Source organism: Cyprinus carpio, chromosome A4 (genome assembly GCF_018340385.1).
Source record: "Cyprinus carpio isolate SPL01 chromosome A4, ASM1834038v1, whole genome shotgun sequence".
Taxonomy (NCBI): Eukaryota; Metazoa; Chordata; class Actinopteri; order Cypriniformes; family Cyprinidae; genus Cyprinus; species Cyprinus carpio.
Genome location: NC_056575.1, coordinates 17,126,307 through 17,147,616, shown reverse-complemented (window position 1 = coordinate 17,147,616; position 21,310 = coordinate 17,126,307). Strand labels below are relative to the sequence as shown.

Sequence of the window (21,310 nt, the reverse complement as noted above, 5' to 3'; positions counted from 1 at the left end):
CTAGAATATGAATTGTCATATTAAGAAAACTTACATTAGTTATTTTGCCTTTTAAGAAAGCTTTTTATTTTCTCATTTTGAGGCGTAGTTTCATCTATAGTCTATTTAACAGCGCTTTGTCAGAAGTAGTCCACCTCACACAAATACAACAGACATTTTTCGGCCCAGATCTGGCCCACATCTGGCCCGCATGAAATCCATGCATGCCAGATGTGGGCCGGATCTGGGCCGAAACCGCTTGCTGTCTGGGATGGTTGTAAAGAAAAGAGTAAACACTAAGAGGCTATGACAGCTGTCGATCAAAATGTGGAGCGGGTGATTCCTTGTTCCCTGTCAGAAAACAAACTTGCCCTTGTTCTGGATAATTTGGTAAAGTAAAAGCTATTTTACAAGGCGTCATAATGGCAACAAAAAAAATAAAAATATATATATATATATATATATATAATATATATATAATTATTAAATGCTTTTAGTAAAGGCAACATTGCTCAGCACTACGAAAACAAGTTGTAAATGTACATTTACTGTGTAAATACTGATTAAATCAGGGCTGCCAACTTTCACGCATTCAGCGTGAGACTCATGAAATTTACACTTTTCTCACACTCTCACGCCACATGTCCACTTTCTCACGCAGTGAAAATCACCCTCAGTTAAAACTGTAATATTAGAATATTGGCGAAACAGATTTGGTAAACGTTCCACTAAGCATTTGTGTTTGTGCTCTGCAAGCATCAAAAGATTGTATTTACAACTTTTTTTCGATACATATCTGTCTCACACGTGTCCCGCAATGTCCCTCAAAATCACATCCACTGTCCCGCAACAGATCTACTGCCAGGTGGTCACCCTAGAAGTCAAACAGGCTTGGACCATCTACAGCCACCTTTAAGTGCATGACAACATGCTTTCATCAATAACTAGCCTGCATCAATATTGTTATGATTTGATTCCACAAGTCGCGATCTCATTCAAGCAAGATTTTCTTTACTATAACATGCTGAAATGATCATGATATGATCAAATATAGTTACACTTTTTATTTATGGTGACGTAAACGTCACACAATCTGTCGATTTAAAATATTTTACACTTTCATACTTTCTCAAGCCAGCATCAGATTGTTTACAAATTTTACTCATCTAGTTCATTTAACTTGCTTTCACCGGTCGTCGCGATCTCATTCATGAAAGACATTTGTTCAACAAACATGTGAAATGATCAAGTGCATTTTTTATTTTAGATTATAGTATTTAACCGTATTAATGTATTATACCTTTCGAAAAGCCTTTTTCCTCTTTGGAAAAATGACGTTGAATTGATCTAAATTCGTGGAAGCATCAGTCCTGTCTGCATAGGCTACTGGCATCGTTATCCTCAGTCTCTGGTTGTGGTTGTTGTTCGCTCTACCTCCGAAAACAACGACAATAACCTCACAACTAAGAAAACTAAGAACTAATACAATAAAAATAATAAATATATAAATAAATAAATAAATATATATATATATAATATTATATATTATATATATATATATATATATAATATATATATATATATATAATATAATATATATATATATATATATATAATACCTAACCAAAACAGAAGAATATACACCTTTGCATCTGGAAGAGATATTCTGAAGTGGAGATAAAGTATTTTAGAACTGAGGTAGATTCTCAGCCAGACAAATAATGGTACTGTATTATCTCTTCATTATCAGATTCATCATTAGACAAGCAAATGAATAAATACATGTAACGCTGTATTGATATAACATACATACATATATCAAGTATACTTATGTAGCCTATTAGTACTTAATTAATAGGCTACCTTCAGCCATTTAAGATTTTTAGGTAGCCATGAGGCTAGAGTTAGTTTACATAACGTGAAATCAAGAGCGACAATGGGAACCACTTAATTATAAACATGCTTTGCATGTTTGAGTTTCTTTCCAGTTTTTGAATGCGCTATTCCTCAATCCAACGGCAGATGTCAGACGTAAACATCATATAATTCAGCGTCAGTCCCTATCTATCTGTCGATCCATCCATAGCTTTACAATAAAAAATAAAAAATGAAACAAAATTAAAATTGATAAACATCATGAAAATATAATGCACAAAATATTGTTTTGTCCAATCCAATGAACACTGTAATTCTATGAATTACTGTATATTATGGAAATGATTGTAATAATATTTGTATAATATGTACAGTACACAAATGCTTGAACAAAACGAGAAAATATTTTCACATGGCGTGTAGTCCAGATTGTAGCGCTACATGATACCCCATACGTCACGCCCTCCCCCACTTATCGCGATCTGCCCACTCGAGAACACTGCACTCAGCTCTGACACTCTGCGCATGCATGTGAGGGAGCTGTCCACAAACTTTGGTAAGCTCTTTTTTTAAAATTATATTTTATTTATCAATTTTCGAGCTATTTCTGGTATGTATACTTTCTCTTTGGATTATGCAGTTAATTAAATAATTTAACTTTGGGTTATGCTTTTAATTAAATAATTTAATGTAAACATTCATTATCTGTTATTTATTGACAAACAGTTTGTCTGAGGAGACTTATACACATTTTACACTGAATGTTAAAGTTTCAAGTGTTAATTATTTTACTGAATTTAAGCACATGTGATGCATTAATTCAACTGAAATAAAACAAAAATAAATAAATAAAAAAGATTTATTTGCAAGTTGCAACTTCACAGACTTACTGTTCTGCATGCTTATGGACTTTTAATTGGCTAACTTGTAATAAACTGACTGCTCACAGATATATAAATATAGAAAGGGACCATGGCAGAGACTAGAGATGGAGGCATTGCTAATGGGGAAGCTATGGAGTCAGACGGCCAGAAAGGGAGCGAGGAAAAGAGACCCGAGGCCAGAGAGAAATGGGCCAACAAGACTGAGTTCCTGCTGTCTATGGCTGGAGAGATTATTGGCTTGGGGAACGTGTGGCGCTTCCCTTACCTGTGCTACAAAAATGGAGGTGGTAAGAGAAAGTTTTTATTAGAGAGAGGGTTGGAAATCAGGACTGTTGAAGAAGAAATGTAATAGAAAGAAATAAAGAAAAAAACCTCGAAGAGATATGGATTTGACCTTTAAGATTCAGCACATCAGAACTGAAGCCCAAACTCAGTCAATAGACCACTGTGTTCTCCTGCAATGCTCAGAAGCAATTTTTGTTACAAATCAAGGCTTTCTTTCCTCAAGCACATGTCGAAATGACCTTTTTTTTTCTTTTCTTTTTTTCTCATACTTTAGGGGTTTATTCAAATCCCCATGCCAATAAATTAAACTTTGGCAGGGAACTCATCTCATCCATTTGTGCTTTAAATATTATTATTATATTTGTAGTTTTTATTTATTTATTTATTTTGCCACTATTATCTGAGCGTCTCTCAGCTAAATAATACAAATATTATATATATATATATATATATATATATATATATATATATATATATATATATATATATATAAAAAATGTTAAACAAATAAAATGAAAAAAAAAAATATAAAACAAAACCATTAACAATCTAAATCAAACCGTTTACCCTCAAGCTCCTTATTCAAATGTGATCAAGAGAAGCTATAGTATAACGTTGCTTATTTAATGATATGTTATTGCTATGTTCTGTTAAAACCCTTAAAGATAATGGAATCAAGAATTTCACCCTAGATTGTAACTAATAACTAAATCATTTCTATTATGGTCTCTCTAGGTGTTTTCTTCATCCCTTATTTCATCTTTCTTTTCTTTTGTGGGATCCCAGTATTCTTCCTTGAGACGGCGTTAGGTCAATACACTAGTGAAGGGGGCATCACTGCTTGGAGAAAAATCTGCCCCATATTTGAAGGTGACTTATGCTTAATATAAATGGATCTACAATGAAAAAAAAATAAAAAAATAAAAAAATAAGTCCATGTAGTGAATTGCTGGAATTAAATGCACTGTAATATAGCTTATTGTTGAGTACAGTGTGTATTCTTTTTTTATTATTTTACACATGTGGCATTTCTTTCACTGTTTAGTTTTTGTTCACAGGTGTAGGCGTTGCCTCCCAAGTTATAGTGATTTATCTGAATATATATTACATTGTGGTCCTGGCCTGGGCTCTGTTTTATCTATTCAACTCTTTCTGGAGTACTCTGCCTTGGACTTCCTGTGACAATTATTGGAATACAGGTGTGGAATAATGTATTATTTTAAACACTATTCATATAGGCTTAAAATACTGAATAACTGTCAGGCAATTTCAGACTTGCCCAGTGGCACAAACATTGCAGCTTTGAATCTTAACAATGTCAATAACTGTTTCTTGCTTAGACAAGCATCACACTATTGTACACACTTAGAGATTTTTCAGACTTTTGGTTTGTAGCTCATCCTGTAATGTTTGTGCTACAGACATGAGAAATACTTCACATTGTGTTTGTTTTTTTGAGGACAATTAGTACTTTTCTAAATTATCAGACTTAGACTGTTTCGCATCAGCATAAAAATAAAATAGTTCATCTTGAGATAAAGTTCAAATTTAGAAATAAATTCAGATTGTGAGATATTGTATTATGTAAGATTTATAATTGCAATTATGATAAAAATTGTGATAGTTTCAATTATGAGATATGAAGTCACATTTTAAGATATATAGTCACATTTTAAAAAATAAAGTTCAAATTGTGAGATACAAGGTCACATTGTGAGATATGGGGCTTGTGAGATAAAGTCACAATTACAAGAAATACAGTTTCAGTTACAATAATAAAGTCAATAAAGTCTCATAAAGTCAGTTATGAGGAAAAAGTCAGAAATATAAAGTTGCAATTACAAAATAATAGTTGCAATCATGAGAAATAACGTTGCGATCGTGAGATAAAAGTTGAAAGTTACAAGAAATAAAGTCGCAAAGAGAAATAAAGCCACAATTACAAGAAATAAAGTCAGTTTATGAGAAATACTTGCAGTTGTAAGATATACCCACAATTACAAGAAATAAATTTGCAACTGTGAGATATGAAGACACAATTACAAGAAATAAAGTTACAACATTACAACAACCAAGTTTAAATTATGAGAAGTAAATTTGTAAATGTAAGATACAAAGTTGTAATTAGAAGTGATTTTTAGAAGTTTCATTTTTATTTTGTTTTATTCATTTTTTTTTTACTTTGATCTCTCATTTTATCAACAGTTAACTGCCACAATATAAGTGTTACCTACACAGGTTTACACGGACCTGACACTGACTGGTCTTTCCTCTACAATGAAACGGATAAACATGACAACTACAGCATGAGGTAATCTCACTTAACAACAGAGTACAAAATCAAAACACTTGTACCGTCTGTTGTTCTCCCGGATGTTTACAGGGTCATGGAAGATGTTCTTTGGATTCAGGCTTTAGATGATTGCAAACAGATTTGTTGGAAAAGTTGCCTAAACAAAGACCCTTTTGTAATGCATTTAAAAAGAAGTATTTATTCTTTGTTTGGACTCATCAAACAGAAAAAACGAAAAGAACACAGACAGATGTAGGTGTATTTAAATAAGGCCTATATAGAAAGTTTTTACAGTTTACTGAAATTAATTTATGTATATGTTCTAAACTTAATATTACACAGCTCTTCATATTATAAGCTTTGTGTTTTACTGTCTGCAGCAGGAAGCAAATAGCTTAAAACATTATTTGCAAATCAACTAGAGCATCCTAAACCAGCTAAGACAAGCAAACCATTAAGACTGGATTAGGCTTGTTTTCTTCTTCTTCTTCAGCAGAGTGTTTCAAAATAGAAATAGGAAGACCAAGCTTATAACTTATCACAACACAGAAACAGCTGTTGTTTGAAAAGAATGCCCTTGAAAAGCTCTCTTTATGTCTTTCTTTCATCAGTTATCAAAATGAATCCGAATGGCTGCCTTTTAAATTGATCTCCCCAGAACAAGACTACTGGTTGTAAGTTACATCATTTGCTACTTAAACATTTCATACATTAGTACATGCATTAGTGCCACATATTTCTTTGAATCTCATCAACCTACACTCAAAACTCTGTTACAATTTAAAACTGTGATTCTTAAAATTCAGTTTCGAACTTTTATGTTATGTGTGAGATGTAACAGCCAGTGGAAAAACAAAGCTGGCTTCAGCAACACCCTAGATACCACCCAGAACAACCAGTTAATTAATTAATTTGTTTGTTTGTTTACAAATTAGCCTATGATGATTACATTAAGTTACAGGTTACTGTAATTTTTAAGTGTCAGGCAGCAATGGCTATGGAAGCCCGTTTCCGTCACTAAAAAAAAAAAAAAAAAAAAAAAAAAATAGTAACTGCAACTTTTTATCTAAAAAATCTAGGGTTTGTTTCCCCCCATAATTGTGAGTTTACATCTTACAATTCTCACTTTTTTTTTCTCTCAGAATTGTGTGTAATAAACTTGCAATTCTGATATAAATTGTGGGATATAAACTCACAGTTATGAGTTAGAAAGTCAGAAATTGTAATTGCGTGTTGTAAAGCAAGAATTGTGAGATATATACTCACAATTGCGAGTTATAAATATGGCTATATAACTATAATTATGAGAAATAAAGTCAGAATTGCGAGATATAAACTAGCAATTGTAAGAAAATTTTATTTTTATTTTTTCCTCGGAATTGCAATTGCGAGTTTATATCTTACAATTCTGAGAGAAAAAGACAGACTTGTGAGTTTTTATCTTGTAATTCTGACTTCATTTCTCAGAAATGCAAGTTAACATCTCACAATTCTGACATTATAGCATGCAATTTAGACTATGTCATGCAATTCTGACTTTATAACTTTCATCCTTATAAAATCAACTGCACATTTCCCTTGTGGAACTTGCTACTTTAGAAACAATTTGAACTCTTAGAAACTATAAAAACTTGTCTTTGGCGGGGAAGCATTGTCTTCTAATTGACGAAATAACTCATCAATGGCGGGGAAAGAGTTAATGTCAGAAAACTCACATAATTTAGGGTTAGTTGTCTTCCAAGTCCTGGACTATGAGTTAGATAACCCCTACCCTTAACAGGGTGGGGGAAAATGAAAAACATCCAACATCTGTGAGACAGAGACTTTCAGTGTTTCATCAGGAAGACATGGGATATTGAGAAACCTGGGCTGAACCACAGAGCCAGTGAATTCAATGAAAACAACATGTTTATAGTTTGTGTAGTTTCTTAAACTAAAACCCACACAACTAAATCATAGCAAAGATACATCTGTATCCATCATGGGTATTTTTGTGACTGTGGGCCTAGGTTTATCCTAAAACAAGAAATCTAAAACTTTGAGTCTTGACATGTATGAAACTAAAATGAAAATGTGCTGTTTATAATATTTGTGTATTTTTGTGTGTACCCTCAGCCATCGTATGTTGCGGGTGGCAAACAGTGGTGGTCTGGGGACTGTAAATGCTGATCTTGCCATGTGTCTTCTTTTGGCTTGGGTTATCTGTTATTTCTGCATTTTTAAAGGAATCAAGACCACAGGCAAGGTCAGCTGATACTCATGCACATCTGTCTGTCAATGAAATAATCAAGAGTAAAAAATGTCATAATTGTAATTATCATAAACAAACACTGTAAAAACCCACAGACTTACAGTGAATTACCTGAACCATGTTTAGGGACCAATATCTATCTAGTTTATTTCCTATAAACTCTTTTGAGCAACCACCAGTACACTCTAGCAACCTTGCAATTCCCAAGAAACCACCCAGAACACACTTACAATCAAATAGTAACATTCTAAATTCAAACCATTTTAGCAACCGTTAGCAGCCACACACACACACACGATCTAATGGTAGTATCACACTAAAACAGAGCACTAGAACACCACCACAGCCGCATATAAACAGTAACCACCAACAACAAACTACATTAGCAACTACATAGCAGCATGCTAACTTAACAGCTTAGCAAACAACTAGCAATCAATGTCTTACCAAGCACATACTGTAGCAACATTTCAGTTAGCACACATACTGTATATTTCCATGATGTTTGTTAAAGAACACTTCTGGAAAGCATCTGTTGTGGACAAATATCTGCTAAACATCATAAATACATACATTCTAAATCATAAACATCTTAAAGAATTCAACACAGGCTAAATGGAAAATATTCCACCACGAAGATTTTTGCAAAGCTTTAAAAATGCTTTTAAAAAGCTTTTTTTATCACGTGCAGTAAAACACCAACAAATGTAACTTAAATTATTATTATTATACACCGATAATGATTACAAGGCTAATTATTAATTAATGTAGACTTATTTTATACACAGTTCCTTGCCCAATACTATGTTTTGATCTCAAAACACTTTTACCATAGTGCATGATTTGTAAACTAGAACATTTTGATGTTTGCATCACATAACCAGGCTTTTCTTTTTTTGTGACATTTCTAAAGTAGTAAACTTGCTCTGTAGCTCACCTAGTATAGCTGGTTGTTATCCGGAGTGCTAAGGTAAAATTCCCATGAAACATGAATTATAAGGAGCTTAAAACCTTAAATAGCTTTTTTTAATCTCACGTTAGCTATTGTTAACATTATCAGTTAGGTTGGTAACACTTTACAATAAGTTTTATTCGTTAACATTGGTTAACTACTTTAGTTAACATGAACTAAGAATGAAAAATACTTCTACAGCATTTATTAATCTTAGTTCATGTTAATTTCATCACTTACTAATGTATTATTAAAATCAAAAGTGTTGGTTAACATTAGTTAATGTGCTGTGAATTAGCATGAACTAACAATGAATTACTTTATTTTCATTAACTAACATTAACAAAGATTAATAAATACTGTAATAAATGTTTTGTTCATTGTTGATTCCTGTTACATTAACTAACAATAAGTACCGTTAGGTTTAGGGTAGTATGTTATTTTCAAACACTAGTAACTTTTTGACACCACTCATGGGACATTTAATTTCCAAACTGCTGTGATACATATAACAACCAATGTAATAAACTGTTGCCAATTTCAAGTTCATCTGTTTCAGATAAACGGAACATGCTTTTAGCACCATTTACTTGACATTTCAACATGCAAGTAGCACCATAATAATTTTTTAAAGAAATGTCACCACAGGCATGGGTTGTAAAGAGCCTGGGTTGTTTTTTTGTTTTTTTTTAAATGTCTATTTAACTTCAGACAGAAAACATTTTAAATATATATTGCAGATGCAAATTCTATGAAAAATAGATTTTCCACACTAAAACACTATAATGAAAGACATCTCTGCATATGTGTGCTGTCAGGCATGCATTCAGCATACCTTAGCAACTGTATAGCAACATACAGTACTAGCAACCACCCATACCACCTTATAATAATAGCAGTTAGCTTTTTACTTTTAAGCCCCACTCACTTTTTTCCTCAGAAAATCTAGTTTGAACAAAATGCTAAATATCAACCTGCAATCTCTACATAAAAAGTAAACAAAAGAGAACATTTTAAGTAACAATATTTTTCAGAAGAAATGTGCATGGAACTTATTTGTGAAAAATGTGCCGATGTAATGTTGAAGTTTCCCAGTATTAACTAATCCATTTAATGTTCAGAGTGGTTTCTGTGGCATTCTGGATGTTTGCTAAGGTGTTTTGAGTGGTTGCTTAGAACATGGCTAAGCGGTTAATAGCTAATGCGCTAATGGCTAATTGTCTATTTTCTGCATGTGGCTGCTAGTCTGTGGGAATCTCGTTTATATATGTAACACTGCTGAAAGATCGGGATGGGACTGGGATATTTTAGAAAAGTCAATTAACATAGGGTGATCATATGTCCTCTTTTTCCCGGACACTTCCTGGCCATTTTTATATTGCCTAAGATATCCAGGTTTTGACTTTGTTTTTCTGTTTTCATACTTACTGAAAGTGCTGACTGAAAAGTAGTTTGAGCAATTTACATTATCGACAAAGCTTGGCGCGTGAGATTGTTGGATCTACAGAGAACAGTCAAAGTGATACAAATATGCGTACATAGGTGTGTTCGACTTGAAGCAGCCCTGCACAGACCAACTGGTGTATGATATCAAAGCACCGCGAGAGCTATAGAGAGCAGACGTCTCCTTAATGCTTTTGAATCGCTCTCGCAGTACTTTGATGTCATACAGCGATCAATCTGCGCAGGGCAGCTTCAAGTCAAACACATCTATGTACGCATATTTGCATCACTTTGACCATTCTCTGTAGATCCCACCTTCTCTCGGGCATGACTGGTCGATTATGTACAATGCCTACTTTTCGATCATTACCTACAGCAAGTATGAAAACAGGAAAACAAAGCCAAAACCTGGATATTTTAGGCAATGTAGAAATCCTGGCCAGGATGTGTCTTGGAAAAAGAGGATGTACGGCCACCCTAACTAACATGATATGTATGTATCATCATTCTTTCGCAGGTTGTGTACTTCACTGCTACGTTCCCCTACTTGATGCTGTTCATCCTTTTCATCAGAGGAGTGACACTGCCAGGAGCTGCAACTGGAATTACTTATTATCTGTATCCTGATATCAGTAAACTCTCTAATCCTGATGTAAGTGAACACAATACCTACTCCCCGTTTTGCATGCTATCTGCCCTTAATAATATCTGATGTTAGAATTAGTCCCAAATATAGTATGCTGAAATGACCATCCCAAAGATACCTGGATGAACGTACTCGGTTACTTACGTATCCTGGGTTCCCTGAGATATGGGAACGGGTACTGTATTGCTAGACGCTAATGGGAGAAAACTCCTTTTTCTCTGAGGACTAATGACTTTTTCAATCGCGCAGTATAAATGCAGAGGTTCGTGCAGTGATTAAAAAATTAACCAATGGCTCGGCAGCAGTGCTGCACGATCCTATGGTGGTGAAGCCCGCCGGAGCCTGTATACATCTGGCTATATAAGCGGACATTTCACCATAGGATCTCAGGTAAATTTGACTGAAGCGACAATACTGAGTCGTGCAGTGTCATGGCATGGCAAGGAACGCAGTACTCGTTCCCATATCTCTATGTTCCCTTTTGATACTTTAGTCATACTGGGTTGCTAGACGCTAATGGGAAACAAATACAATCCCGCCATGCCATGAAAGAGGAACGACTGATATGAACTGGCCTTGAGCAATAAAGGCTCAGAGGGACCAATTATGGGCAGGGTGAGCCCTGCAAAAGGCAAGAGGGCTCAACTCATTGAGGTTGTGTAGAGCACCTTAGGGACATACCCATGTCTTGGCTTTAGGACAACTTTGAAGTCGTTATGCCAAAGACAGACAGGGCTTATCGAGAGAGCCTGCAAGTCACCTACTCACTTAAGTGATGCTAGTGCCAGCAGCAGAGTGGTTTTCAGTGACAGTGTTTTTAAGCTCGCAGACTGTAGTGGCTCAAAGGGGGAGCCTTTGAGGGCTCTCAGGACTATGGGCAGATGTAGGGACCGTGAGGGGCCGGGGCGAATGGAGACTCCTAGATCCCCTTAGGAAATGGACAACTAGGTTGTTCCGGTCCACTGACTGTCCGGCTATAGAAACGTGGGAAGCTGCTATAGCTGCCACATAGACTTTGAGCGTGGAAGGGGAGCAGCCCTTGTCCAATAGCTCTTGTAAGGAGGACAATATCACAGATATATCACATGTTATTGGCTCCATGCCACGGGTTTCACACCAGGCGGAGAGGGCGTGAGGGGCAGATTCGCTCTCTAAAAAGCAAGCAATCTGAGTGCGCAGAGTAGCGAGACTCATGTTCACGAATTGTGAACAATCCTTCTCGGTCGGAGCGGCCTCTACATGTGACTTACCCAGGCAGGAAACGCACTCTGAGTGGCCATCACCTTTGTGCAGTGCACCATTGTTGTATTTGCAACGCCGCTGCTCTTTCAGAGAGAGAATTTTGCTTTTTTGGGCTCACCTGGATGGCAGCAGGGGACTAGCTGGAATCTGTGTTGGTCGCTGAAGCAGCTCAAAGAGCAGGCGAAAACAGCAAGAAGGCACAGAGGAAAAGGCAGCTTCTATCCACAGCGAGGCGTTTCTATGGCAGACGTCTTCATGTCCAGAGGGCCAGCGAAGGGAAGATCGTCATTGCTAAAGGATAATTGATCTGAGATCCTATGGCGAAATGCCCACTTATATAGCCAGATGGCACCGCCCATTCTGGCGGGCTCTGGTGGCCTTTTTCAACACACCACCATACACTTCTGCAGCACAGCCACTGAGCCATTTTTTCAATATACAAACAAACCAATAACCAATAACTTACACAGTAACACTGCGTGATTGAAAAAGTCTTCAGTTTTCTGAGAAAGAGGAGTTTCCCCCATTAGCTTCTGCGATGCAGTACGAGTGACGTATGGGAAGGGAACTACAATTTCTTGTTGATCTGGTGTAGATCCAAGCGTACTTTAATTATTTAGTGTGACAAAGTGGTTTATGGTTTCAAGACACAATTTTTTGGCATAGAAATATATACCAAAACTTGCCCGATTGCCTGATCTATAAAAAGCAGGTGGTTGGATGGGAATCGGGATTCAAAAGTAAATTGGAAAAAACTGAAGATTACGGAAAGATGTTTCAGATGCAGATCACATTTTGAAATTTGAAGTACATTTGAATTACAATTTGAAGTAAAATTGCCACCAATAATAATAATAATAATAAAAATAAAGTAAAATTGTATAGTTGGATTTGTCATGTTCTTTTCATGTTATGTCTAATTCATGGAATAGTACATTACTGTGATGACTCGTAAGACAGTAAATATTCTGTTTTATTCATGTAGCATGTTTAGAAAAGTCCAAATGTGTAAATCTGGGTCATGCGGGTGGTCTGGCTGGATTGGAATCCATAAAGGAGCATTCTGTTTCTATGATAATGACCTATTAATGGTCTTAAGAACTCATTGACTATGATGACTTTGTAATGGTTCCAGACAGGGAGGTTTGTTTCTCTGAGCCTCAGGCATAGCTGCTATTACTGGGTCTAAACATAGAATAACAGATGCAGATTGACACCAAAATATGTAACTTTTGTTTTCTGAAAGAGTTTATACAGAATTTCTTTGTTTTTTGTGAGAGCAGTTTCACAATGCAAGTGAGAACATTTTTTCTTAGAGAGGGTTTTTCTTTGCTTTCATTGCAAAACAAAGTAAAGATTGGTGAGAAAATGAGGCAAAAATGCAATGTATTGCGTGGGAGGTGCTTTTGGTTTTTGGAGGGGAGCCACATTTGTCTTGTAGGGTTTGTTCTGGATATACTGTAGGGAGGTGTAAAAAAATATGTTTGTTGGAATTGTACTAGGCAGCTGGAAAAGTGAGGCCATGCAGGGACGCAACATAGAAGAGATCTTGGAATTGTGTGTTAAACAAGAATCACAATAGTTTGTTTTAGGGTGTCCTCCATTCAGTATTCCCCTCCTGCAATTAACATTGGTTTTGCCTGGCAGAGCCCCACCAAAATATTCACCCAAATCACAGACCTCTATATAAACTGAATAAATAATAAACTGTAAATGTGTTCAGCATTCTGCAACAAATATTTTTTGGATTTTCTTGACAATTTTAAGTGTGCAGGATATATTAAAATTGTTTGCAAGCTTCGGCAGGCATGTGAAATTATACTAAGTGGGGCAGTTGTGCCGGTGTCTTCCCTAACTCAACAGCGCCCTACAAATTTTACAATGTAAATCTGTGGTGAAAAGTGGAACTGCAGAACACTAATTGAGAGCCATTTGGGCAGTTTGAGACTGTCCTACTCATTTTCATATTACGTTATCTCACTCCAGACCAGTGGCGAGGCTACATAAGGGCCACCCAATCAAATAAGGAAAGAAGAAAAATCCTGCATACATTACATACTCCTCTTTATCCCGGACATGCCCTCTTTCTGGACCTAAAAAAAAAATGTGTCCGGCATTTTTAAATCGCCCAAAATGTCCAAGATTCGGCTTTTGCTTTCTAAAGCCACCAATCATTGTTTGCGTTTTTTTGTATTAGAGCCCTGCGAGGGATCATCAGTGAAATCTGACTTTTGCAGCTTGTACGTTTTGGATGCAGGGTTGTCAAGTCAGACATTTCTTCCACTGAATTGGGGAACTTTTTAACTGTTAGATTTTCAAAGCAGCATGTAATGTCACTCTAAAAGCTGGAATACACTACACAACTTTTATCCTGATTTACAGTCTGGAGAAGTTCACGCAATAGTTGCCAAAAGTCAGAGCCAGTCTGCAGATTTGAGTCGACAGATTTAATTGAAAATTGCGCAGTGTACGATGGTTATACTCCCGATCTTTTTTTTTTAGCTTCAGATTTTGATTCCATCCAGCCGATTTTGAACCACATATTGTTTTCATTTGTCATGCATCTGCAACAAGGTCCATAATGTCTATAATGACCAGCGTTTTAAAATCTGTTCCATGCTGGAATAATCACATTTTAAAATCTGACCAGATTTTAAAACACTAGGCATCATACACTCACCTACTTTTTAAATAGTCACAGGGGAAAAACTGGCCATCATACATTAAAATCTGGTACTGTATGATCCTCAGTCATTTAAAGTCATTTCGGTCACAAAAATCACACAAAATTCGCATCCCTATTTTTTTCTCATGTAGGCTATTGTAAAATAACCTATGTAAAAAAACACCAATCACCACCAAAATTTAAAAACTCCCAACCACTCCAAAATTTCTGGCCTCGCCACTGCTCCAGACCAAGACAATATCCGTCAGCTTCAGCTATATGTGTCTGCATCAGGTCAGTAAGTAGCTGGCATGCCTGTTTTTTTTTTTTTTCCCTATATGGAGTAGTATTTTAAATTAATGAAAGTGTTAAACTATAGAGACTATAAGCTTTCTTGTGTTTATTATAAACTAGCACTATGACCCAGAATCCGCCCCTCTTCAAGGCATTTTTTTTTTTTTTAATTATTATTTTATTATTTATTTATTTTTGGAAGAAGATCGGTATACACCAGAATCATGGACAGATTTAGTTTAATTCTAACTCTGAAATTACTATTTCACCCCTGTTTGGGACCTCAATGAGAACACAATGAGCTTAAGGGAGGCATTATGATGCCTTCCTGTGAAACTGCATCTATTGGTGCTGCTGTAGGACAATATAAAGTTATAAAAATGTATATTATTTAGTATTCTTTCTTACTTTCCCTTGTCTTCTCAGAGACCATGTACTCACACAACAACCCTACACAAATAAAGGAGAACACGGAATCAAGCATAAAGAGTACATAAGAATAGAGCACAAATACAGCCTTGGAAAAGTGAATAAACACTAGCATTACGAAACTGAATTGGAGGATGTCAGCCCTCTAACCCTGCTTATAGTAACCAGATGTGCAGACTAGAGGCCCATTAGAGGAGTGCATTGCTCAATCCAGTACAAACAAAACTGGATGTCTACTGTAAATTTGTGAATCTCATAAAGAAATGTCCAGGTCAAATTCACCCAAAATTCAAATAAATAGCATTTTCACATCCTTAACTCATTTCCTGAAGCAGTCACTCAAGTGTTTCACTCAATACTCATTTTCTTCTACGCAGTGTGTCAAGGAGTCCTAACAGCGCTGGGCAGTTATAACAAATACAACAATGACTGCTACAAGTCAGTAACCTCCTGCATTAATGTTTTGCTCCCCTCCCATTGAAACATATCACAGTTATCAGCATTTCTTCATTTATTGTTATTTCTATATTCTGTGTTCCATAGGGACTGTATAGCACTCTGTATTCTGAACAGCTCCACCAGCATTTTTGCTGGATTTGTGGTCTTTTCTGTTCTGGGATTCATGGCCCATCAGTTAGGTTTACCCATGGAAGACATAGCATCATCAGGTAAATATTGTTATGATGAGACTCTATAAGCTGTCTAGATATAATGTAGTACACTACATTATTTATGAGAAAGGAGCCCCTAAGGGGACGTGGTGATGGAACAATAATATATGAGACGGGAGGAAAAATTATCTTTCAGAGCTTTTGCATTTGCTTGCAAAAGTACTGTGTTCCCCCAAGAAACTTTGTGTTCTCTCACAAAACATTTGTTTGTTTTTTTGTTTTTTTGTTTTTCTCGCAAAAGTATTGTGTTATTGAGGAACTTTGCATTCTCTTACAAAACATTTGCATTCTCTTAAAAAAAAATACATTCCCTCAGCAAAATTTGTGTCCACTCATAAAACATCTGCATTTTTCCTCCCATTTCATTTTCTTCCATTACCATGTCCCTTTAAGGGGCTTCGTATATGGTTCTACATTATACATGCCAAAAAATATGTGGACACTGCCTTCTAATTAATGGGTTACAGATGCTGTTTTCAATCTCCTTTAACAAACATTTAGTGCAATGAGGCATATCAAAGAGCCCAGTGACTTTTATGCCTCTATGCACATTTTTGCACAAAAAATAAAAAATAGAGTGGGAAAGACCTGCTCAATGCTCAGATCTGAACGTTACTGAACACTTTCAGGATGAATTGCCAATCCAACTGTAAGCAAGGCCACCTTTGACTATGTACTATCATAATCTCTTGCAATGTTGCTATCCACCACAAGAGAGCATCTCAGGCCAACCCTTGGGGCCTGTGTACATTATATCTGAATTCTACGTTGGACACAAAATAATTTATAAATAAAAAATGTAAAATGTAATGTATGCATAAAATATTTCATATACTTAAATGAATAAAATAAATACATTTAATGAAAAATATTTTCTTCTATTATTAAGATGAATGCATTAATAATCAAGTTATGCAACATTAATGAAATTTTTTTATTTTATTTTATTTTATTTTATTTCATTTTATTTTATTTTATTTTAATTTATTTTATTTTTATTGCAGGTCCTGGATTAGCTTTCATAGCATACCCTAGAGCCCTCTCTCTGTTACCTGGACCCCAGTTCTGGTCTGTTCTTTTCTTTTTTATGGTACTCCTTCTGGGTCTTGACAGCCAGGTACGGTTCTTCAACCTCACATGATATTTTCTGATATTTTTTGAGTCTTTAGGTTTCACTACATGTATAAAGGTTTATATTTATGTCTTTTGGTTTGTGTGTGTGGAGAGTTTAGCCACAGCTCTTACTGACCTATTTCCTGGAGTTCTAAGGAAGCGGCGAGAGCTTTTGGTGTTACTAATCGCCGTCATCTGCTTCTTACTGGGTCTGCCATTCATCACAAAGGTAAAGAGAAAAAATTAAATAGATAGATATAAGAGATTAGATATTTTCTAACTTTTACTGCATGCCATGTTTTAGGGAGGATTCCATCTGTTTACTGTGATGGACACCTACGGCCCAAGTGGAACTAACTTGCTCTTTATCGCCTGCTTTGAGACAATTGTTGTCGCATGGGTGTATGGTAAGAGACATTAACCTGTTCCTGTGAAATTCCCAGTATTTGACATACAATACGCTGTAAAGCATGTAAACCTTTATTATTATTATTATTATTATTATTATTATTATTATTATTATTATTATTTATTCTTAATGAATATCTTGTTTCTCTTTGACACATTATGGAAGTAAAATGGATTGTGAATACTGCTTTACAGTGACTCATTTCATTCCATCCAACCCATCAAGTAAATGTAGTTAATTTATCTGACAAAACATTCTTTATAGTGTATATTATTATTATTATTATTTTAATAAAACAACTTTTTTAAACTTACTTCAAATAATTACTATGTAATTACTATGTATTATATAATTATTGCTATGTAATTACATATTAAAATATGACCGCTCATAAATTGTGACTCTATTATGTATGGTTATTGAACATAGACATATTATTAAACTAGTTTAACCTGAGTGAGTTCATCTTTTAGCCCTATAGTTTGTCTAACAAAACTCCCCATGGAGTTTATGGTTTGCTACTCAAAAAGCTAATAGCCTACTGTGTATAAAAACTGCAATAAGGCATATATTTTCAAAATGGGAGAAAGGTAAACAAGAAAAAAATGTCATGCAAATGGCTGGTTTGCAGGTGCAAACCGTTTCTATGACAACATTGAGGATATGATAGGATACGCACCATTCCCTGTGCTGAAGTACTGCTGGCTCTTCATTACCCCTCTCATCTGTGCAGTGAGTTCACATTTTGTCTCTAGCACTTTCTCACTCTTCTCTAACTGTTTTTGTTTATCGTTGGAAAATCTGCATTGTTTTCTCTCATTAGTTCACCAATGAATATTTAGTGTTTCATTGGCCATCCAGCTATACATCCATTCTTTCAAACCAATCATTAATCTAGGGTGTCTATTTTCTTTTTATAGACAATTTTATCCATATGTAATTTACAATGATTAGAATACAATGAGTCAGTGGTCATTTTGAGGCCAGTGTTGCATAGCTCAGGCTCTTCAAGATCTTTAAAGTACATCAACATGGTGGATGTAGTATGTACATGATATTGTATGTATTTTGTGAAGTTTATGCATCTTCATATTGAACAGATTTCATGAACAATTGTGAATTGAGGTTTTCATCAAATTCAGTATACATTTTGGAAGTACAGGAATTTGCTCTCTTTTTTTCCCCCTCAGGCTACTCTGCTTTATAACCTGCTGGGTAGTAAATCAGTATCTCCAGCGGATCAGTTTGTGCCAGACTGGAGTTACAAGTTGGCACCTCTGCTCACAGTCATTCCTATGGTCTGCATCCCAATCTTCTCATTCATCTCTCTAGGAAGGGTGAGTGAAACCCATCAATCCATCCAACCCATCTGTTCATCATTTAGTCTTCATTCATCCCATCTCAGTCAATTCCATCTGTCACAGCATCTGCCTTCCATGGTTAAATACTGATACTGTAATTTTTACACTTACACACATAATTCTGTGTGCAAACATTGTATAATAAAAGAAAACCATAATTTGACTAGTAGGATTTTATAATACTCAACAGTGACCACATACTGTTTCAGCTGTCTTGGTTCTAAAAAGTATTTTCCCCCATTTATTTCTCATTAGTGATGGCTAAAAAAAAAAATATTCTCAATAAAAAGTTCTAAATCATGAACTAAACCGACCAACTTGATCACAATATTCCAAACACTAATTAAATATATATAATATATATATATATATATATATATATATATATATATATATATATATATATATATATATATATATATATATATATATATATATATATATATATATGTAAGGGCAGTGTACATATTTGAATGAACTAGAAACAAACAAACAAAAAATAATAATATGGAAATATAATATAATGTAATATAATATTATATTATATCAATCACATAATAGTAATGTTTTGCTTGGGTTTACATTTAAATGGTTACAGAGTCTTCTCTGATTGGTGGTTCTTTCTTTGAGATTGTGATGAATGTAGATCTTCATTATGAATTGGGCTAATGGACCAGTTTTATAAAAATGCACTGAAATCATGTTGACTTCTACAGAAGCAAATATTAACAACCTCAGAGCCTATGGTAGGTTTATCTTGAAATATTTATACGCGATTGTTAAAAACCAGTTAATTGTTCACAATACGTAATTACTCTAAATCAGTTTACTTCTGGAACCTTACTGCGATCTATAACAACCCATAATTTTTCAAACACATGTCATGTAGTTTCAGGATATTTATTGTACGATTAATGAAACATTCTCATTTCCATCTCCTCAGGGTCGTAACATCATCACCCCCTCTAGTGACCTGAAGCAGCTCCGACCAAACAGTCCACGCCTCACACTGTTTAATCGCGTAATCATTAAACCACAGAGATCTCGACACATTCAGGAAGATGGAGAAGAGAAAGCAAACAAAGAACACACCAGTGGAGTTTGAGAAGGCAAAACGCTGATTTTTTTTTAGGTTATTATATATAGGACCTTATATTAAATAATATCTTTGACTTCAGAAATGAGTTAATCATAATATAAATTATATATTAGATTACTTGACAACGCATTTAATTACAGTGTATAAGATTGCTCACGTGAAATACATATAACTCAGGATGTCAAATGAACAAAATTAGGTTAAGCTGGAAATTTGACTGTGTTAATATGCATAATTAAAGGGATAGTTCGCCCAAAAAAACTGAAAATTTTCTTTTAATTTACTCACCCTCAGGCCATTCAAAATGTAGGTGACTTTTTCTTCTTCAGTAGAATAGTGAAGACATTTTTAGCTGAAACCGTGGTCCTTGGTGATTCATAAAATGCAAATCAGTGGCTTCCCATTTGTAAGAATAAAAGAAGCATATCAAGGAAAATTATTATCCGTGGCTCCTGACGATAACAGCTAAATTTTCATGTTTTGGGTGAACTATCCCTTTAAGGGTACTGATGTTCTTAGAAGAAATGAAACTGTTTGTATGAGTTCAAATTAAGGGTTAGTGCAGCTTAGGAAAAAAAAAAAAGTTATTAGCAACTATATATAATTATATATAATTAATTTTATATATGATATTTATCACAACTCTATGAGAACTCATAGATTTAATTTTAGTGCCAATGTGATAATTTGTCTCATTTACATTTGTCATCATCATCATCTCTCTCTCTCTCTCTCTCTCTCTCTCTCTCTCTCTCTCTTGCTCTCTCTCTCTGGTATATACATACAGATCTTTTGTTTATTTTTTAAAAATGTGTCATATTGGTGACTGAACCATTCTTCAGAACTACTGAATCTTTATTCTTTATATATTTAAAAAGTCTCCTTTATACCACTTTTCTATCCCATTTCTGAAATATAATGTAGGTTTTGAGTTATTTTTATCACATTAAAACATTAAAACTGTTCTTTCTTCTATTTTTCCAAATATATTTTTTTCAAAACTTGGTTCAAATTGTCCATTCTTTGTTGCTACAGGTATAGGACAACTTACTATTATATTATGTGTCAAGTAAGCAGACTTCTAATTTGCAACTCCAAAACGGATCTACTAAGAGCAATTTTAAATGCAGGTGCACAATCAAGATATTGCTTGAATATTAGTAAAAATCACAATTCCTGTACTGGGAGTTTTATCTGTCTTTCTCTTCCAGTCAGTCTTTATAATGTTCTCATCTGAGCCTCTCATCCATGTAATCTGAAGGGACATTCAGTCAATAGATACTGTCATGTGATGGCTTTAGGGTCTGTCACTGCCTGTCATAGCACAAGGGGGTGGGCTTAATGGAGGAGTATACTCTGGGGAACCAATTAGGGAGCAGCTCTCAAAGGGAGGAGTGTCTAGGATGTTTCAAGTGAACC

The 21,310-nt window shown here is 35.0% G+C and overlaps 1 protein-coding gene across 1 annotated transcript; it reads left to right on the top strand.

The window, feature by feature from the left end:
• The first annotated feature begins 2,343 nt into the window (after nt 1-2,343).
• LOC109069666 (sodium- and chloride-dependent GABA transporter 2-like) lies at nt 2,344-20,866 on the top strand. The gene is made up of 16 exons (XM_042736798.1): nt 2,344-2,410; nt 2,804-3,025; nt 3,759-3,893; nt 4,082-4,222; nt 5,229-5,334; nt 5,928-5,990; nt 7,432-7,561; nt 10,480-10,656; nt 15,540-15,676; nt 15,782-15,906; nt 16,914-17,026; nt 17,120-17,251; nt 17,327-17,429; nt 18,063-18,163; nt 18,622-18,768; nt 19,736-20,866. The coding sequence occupies exons 2-16, from the start codon at nt 2,827-2,829 to the stop codon at nt 19,895-19,897; spliced, it is 1,971 nt and encodes a 656-aa protein (XP_042592732.1). The 5' UTR covers nt 2,344-2,410; nt 2,804-2,826; the 3' UTR covers nt 19,898-20,866.
• Nucleotides 20,867-21,310: the final 444 nt, after the last annotated feature.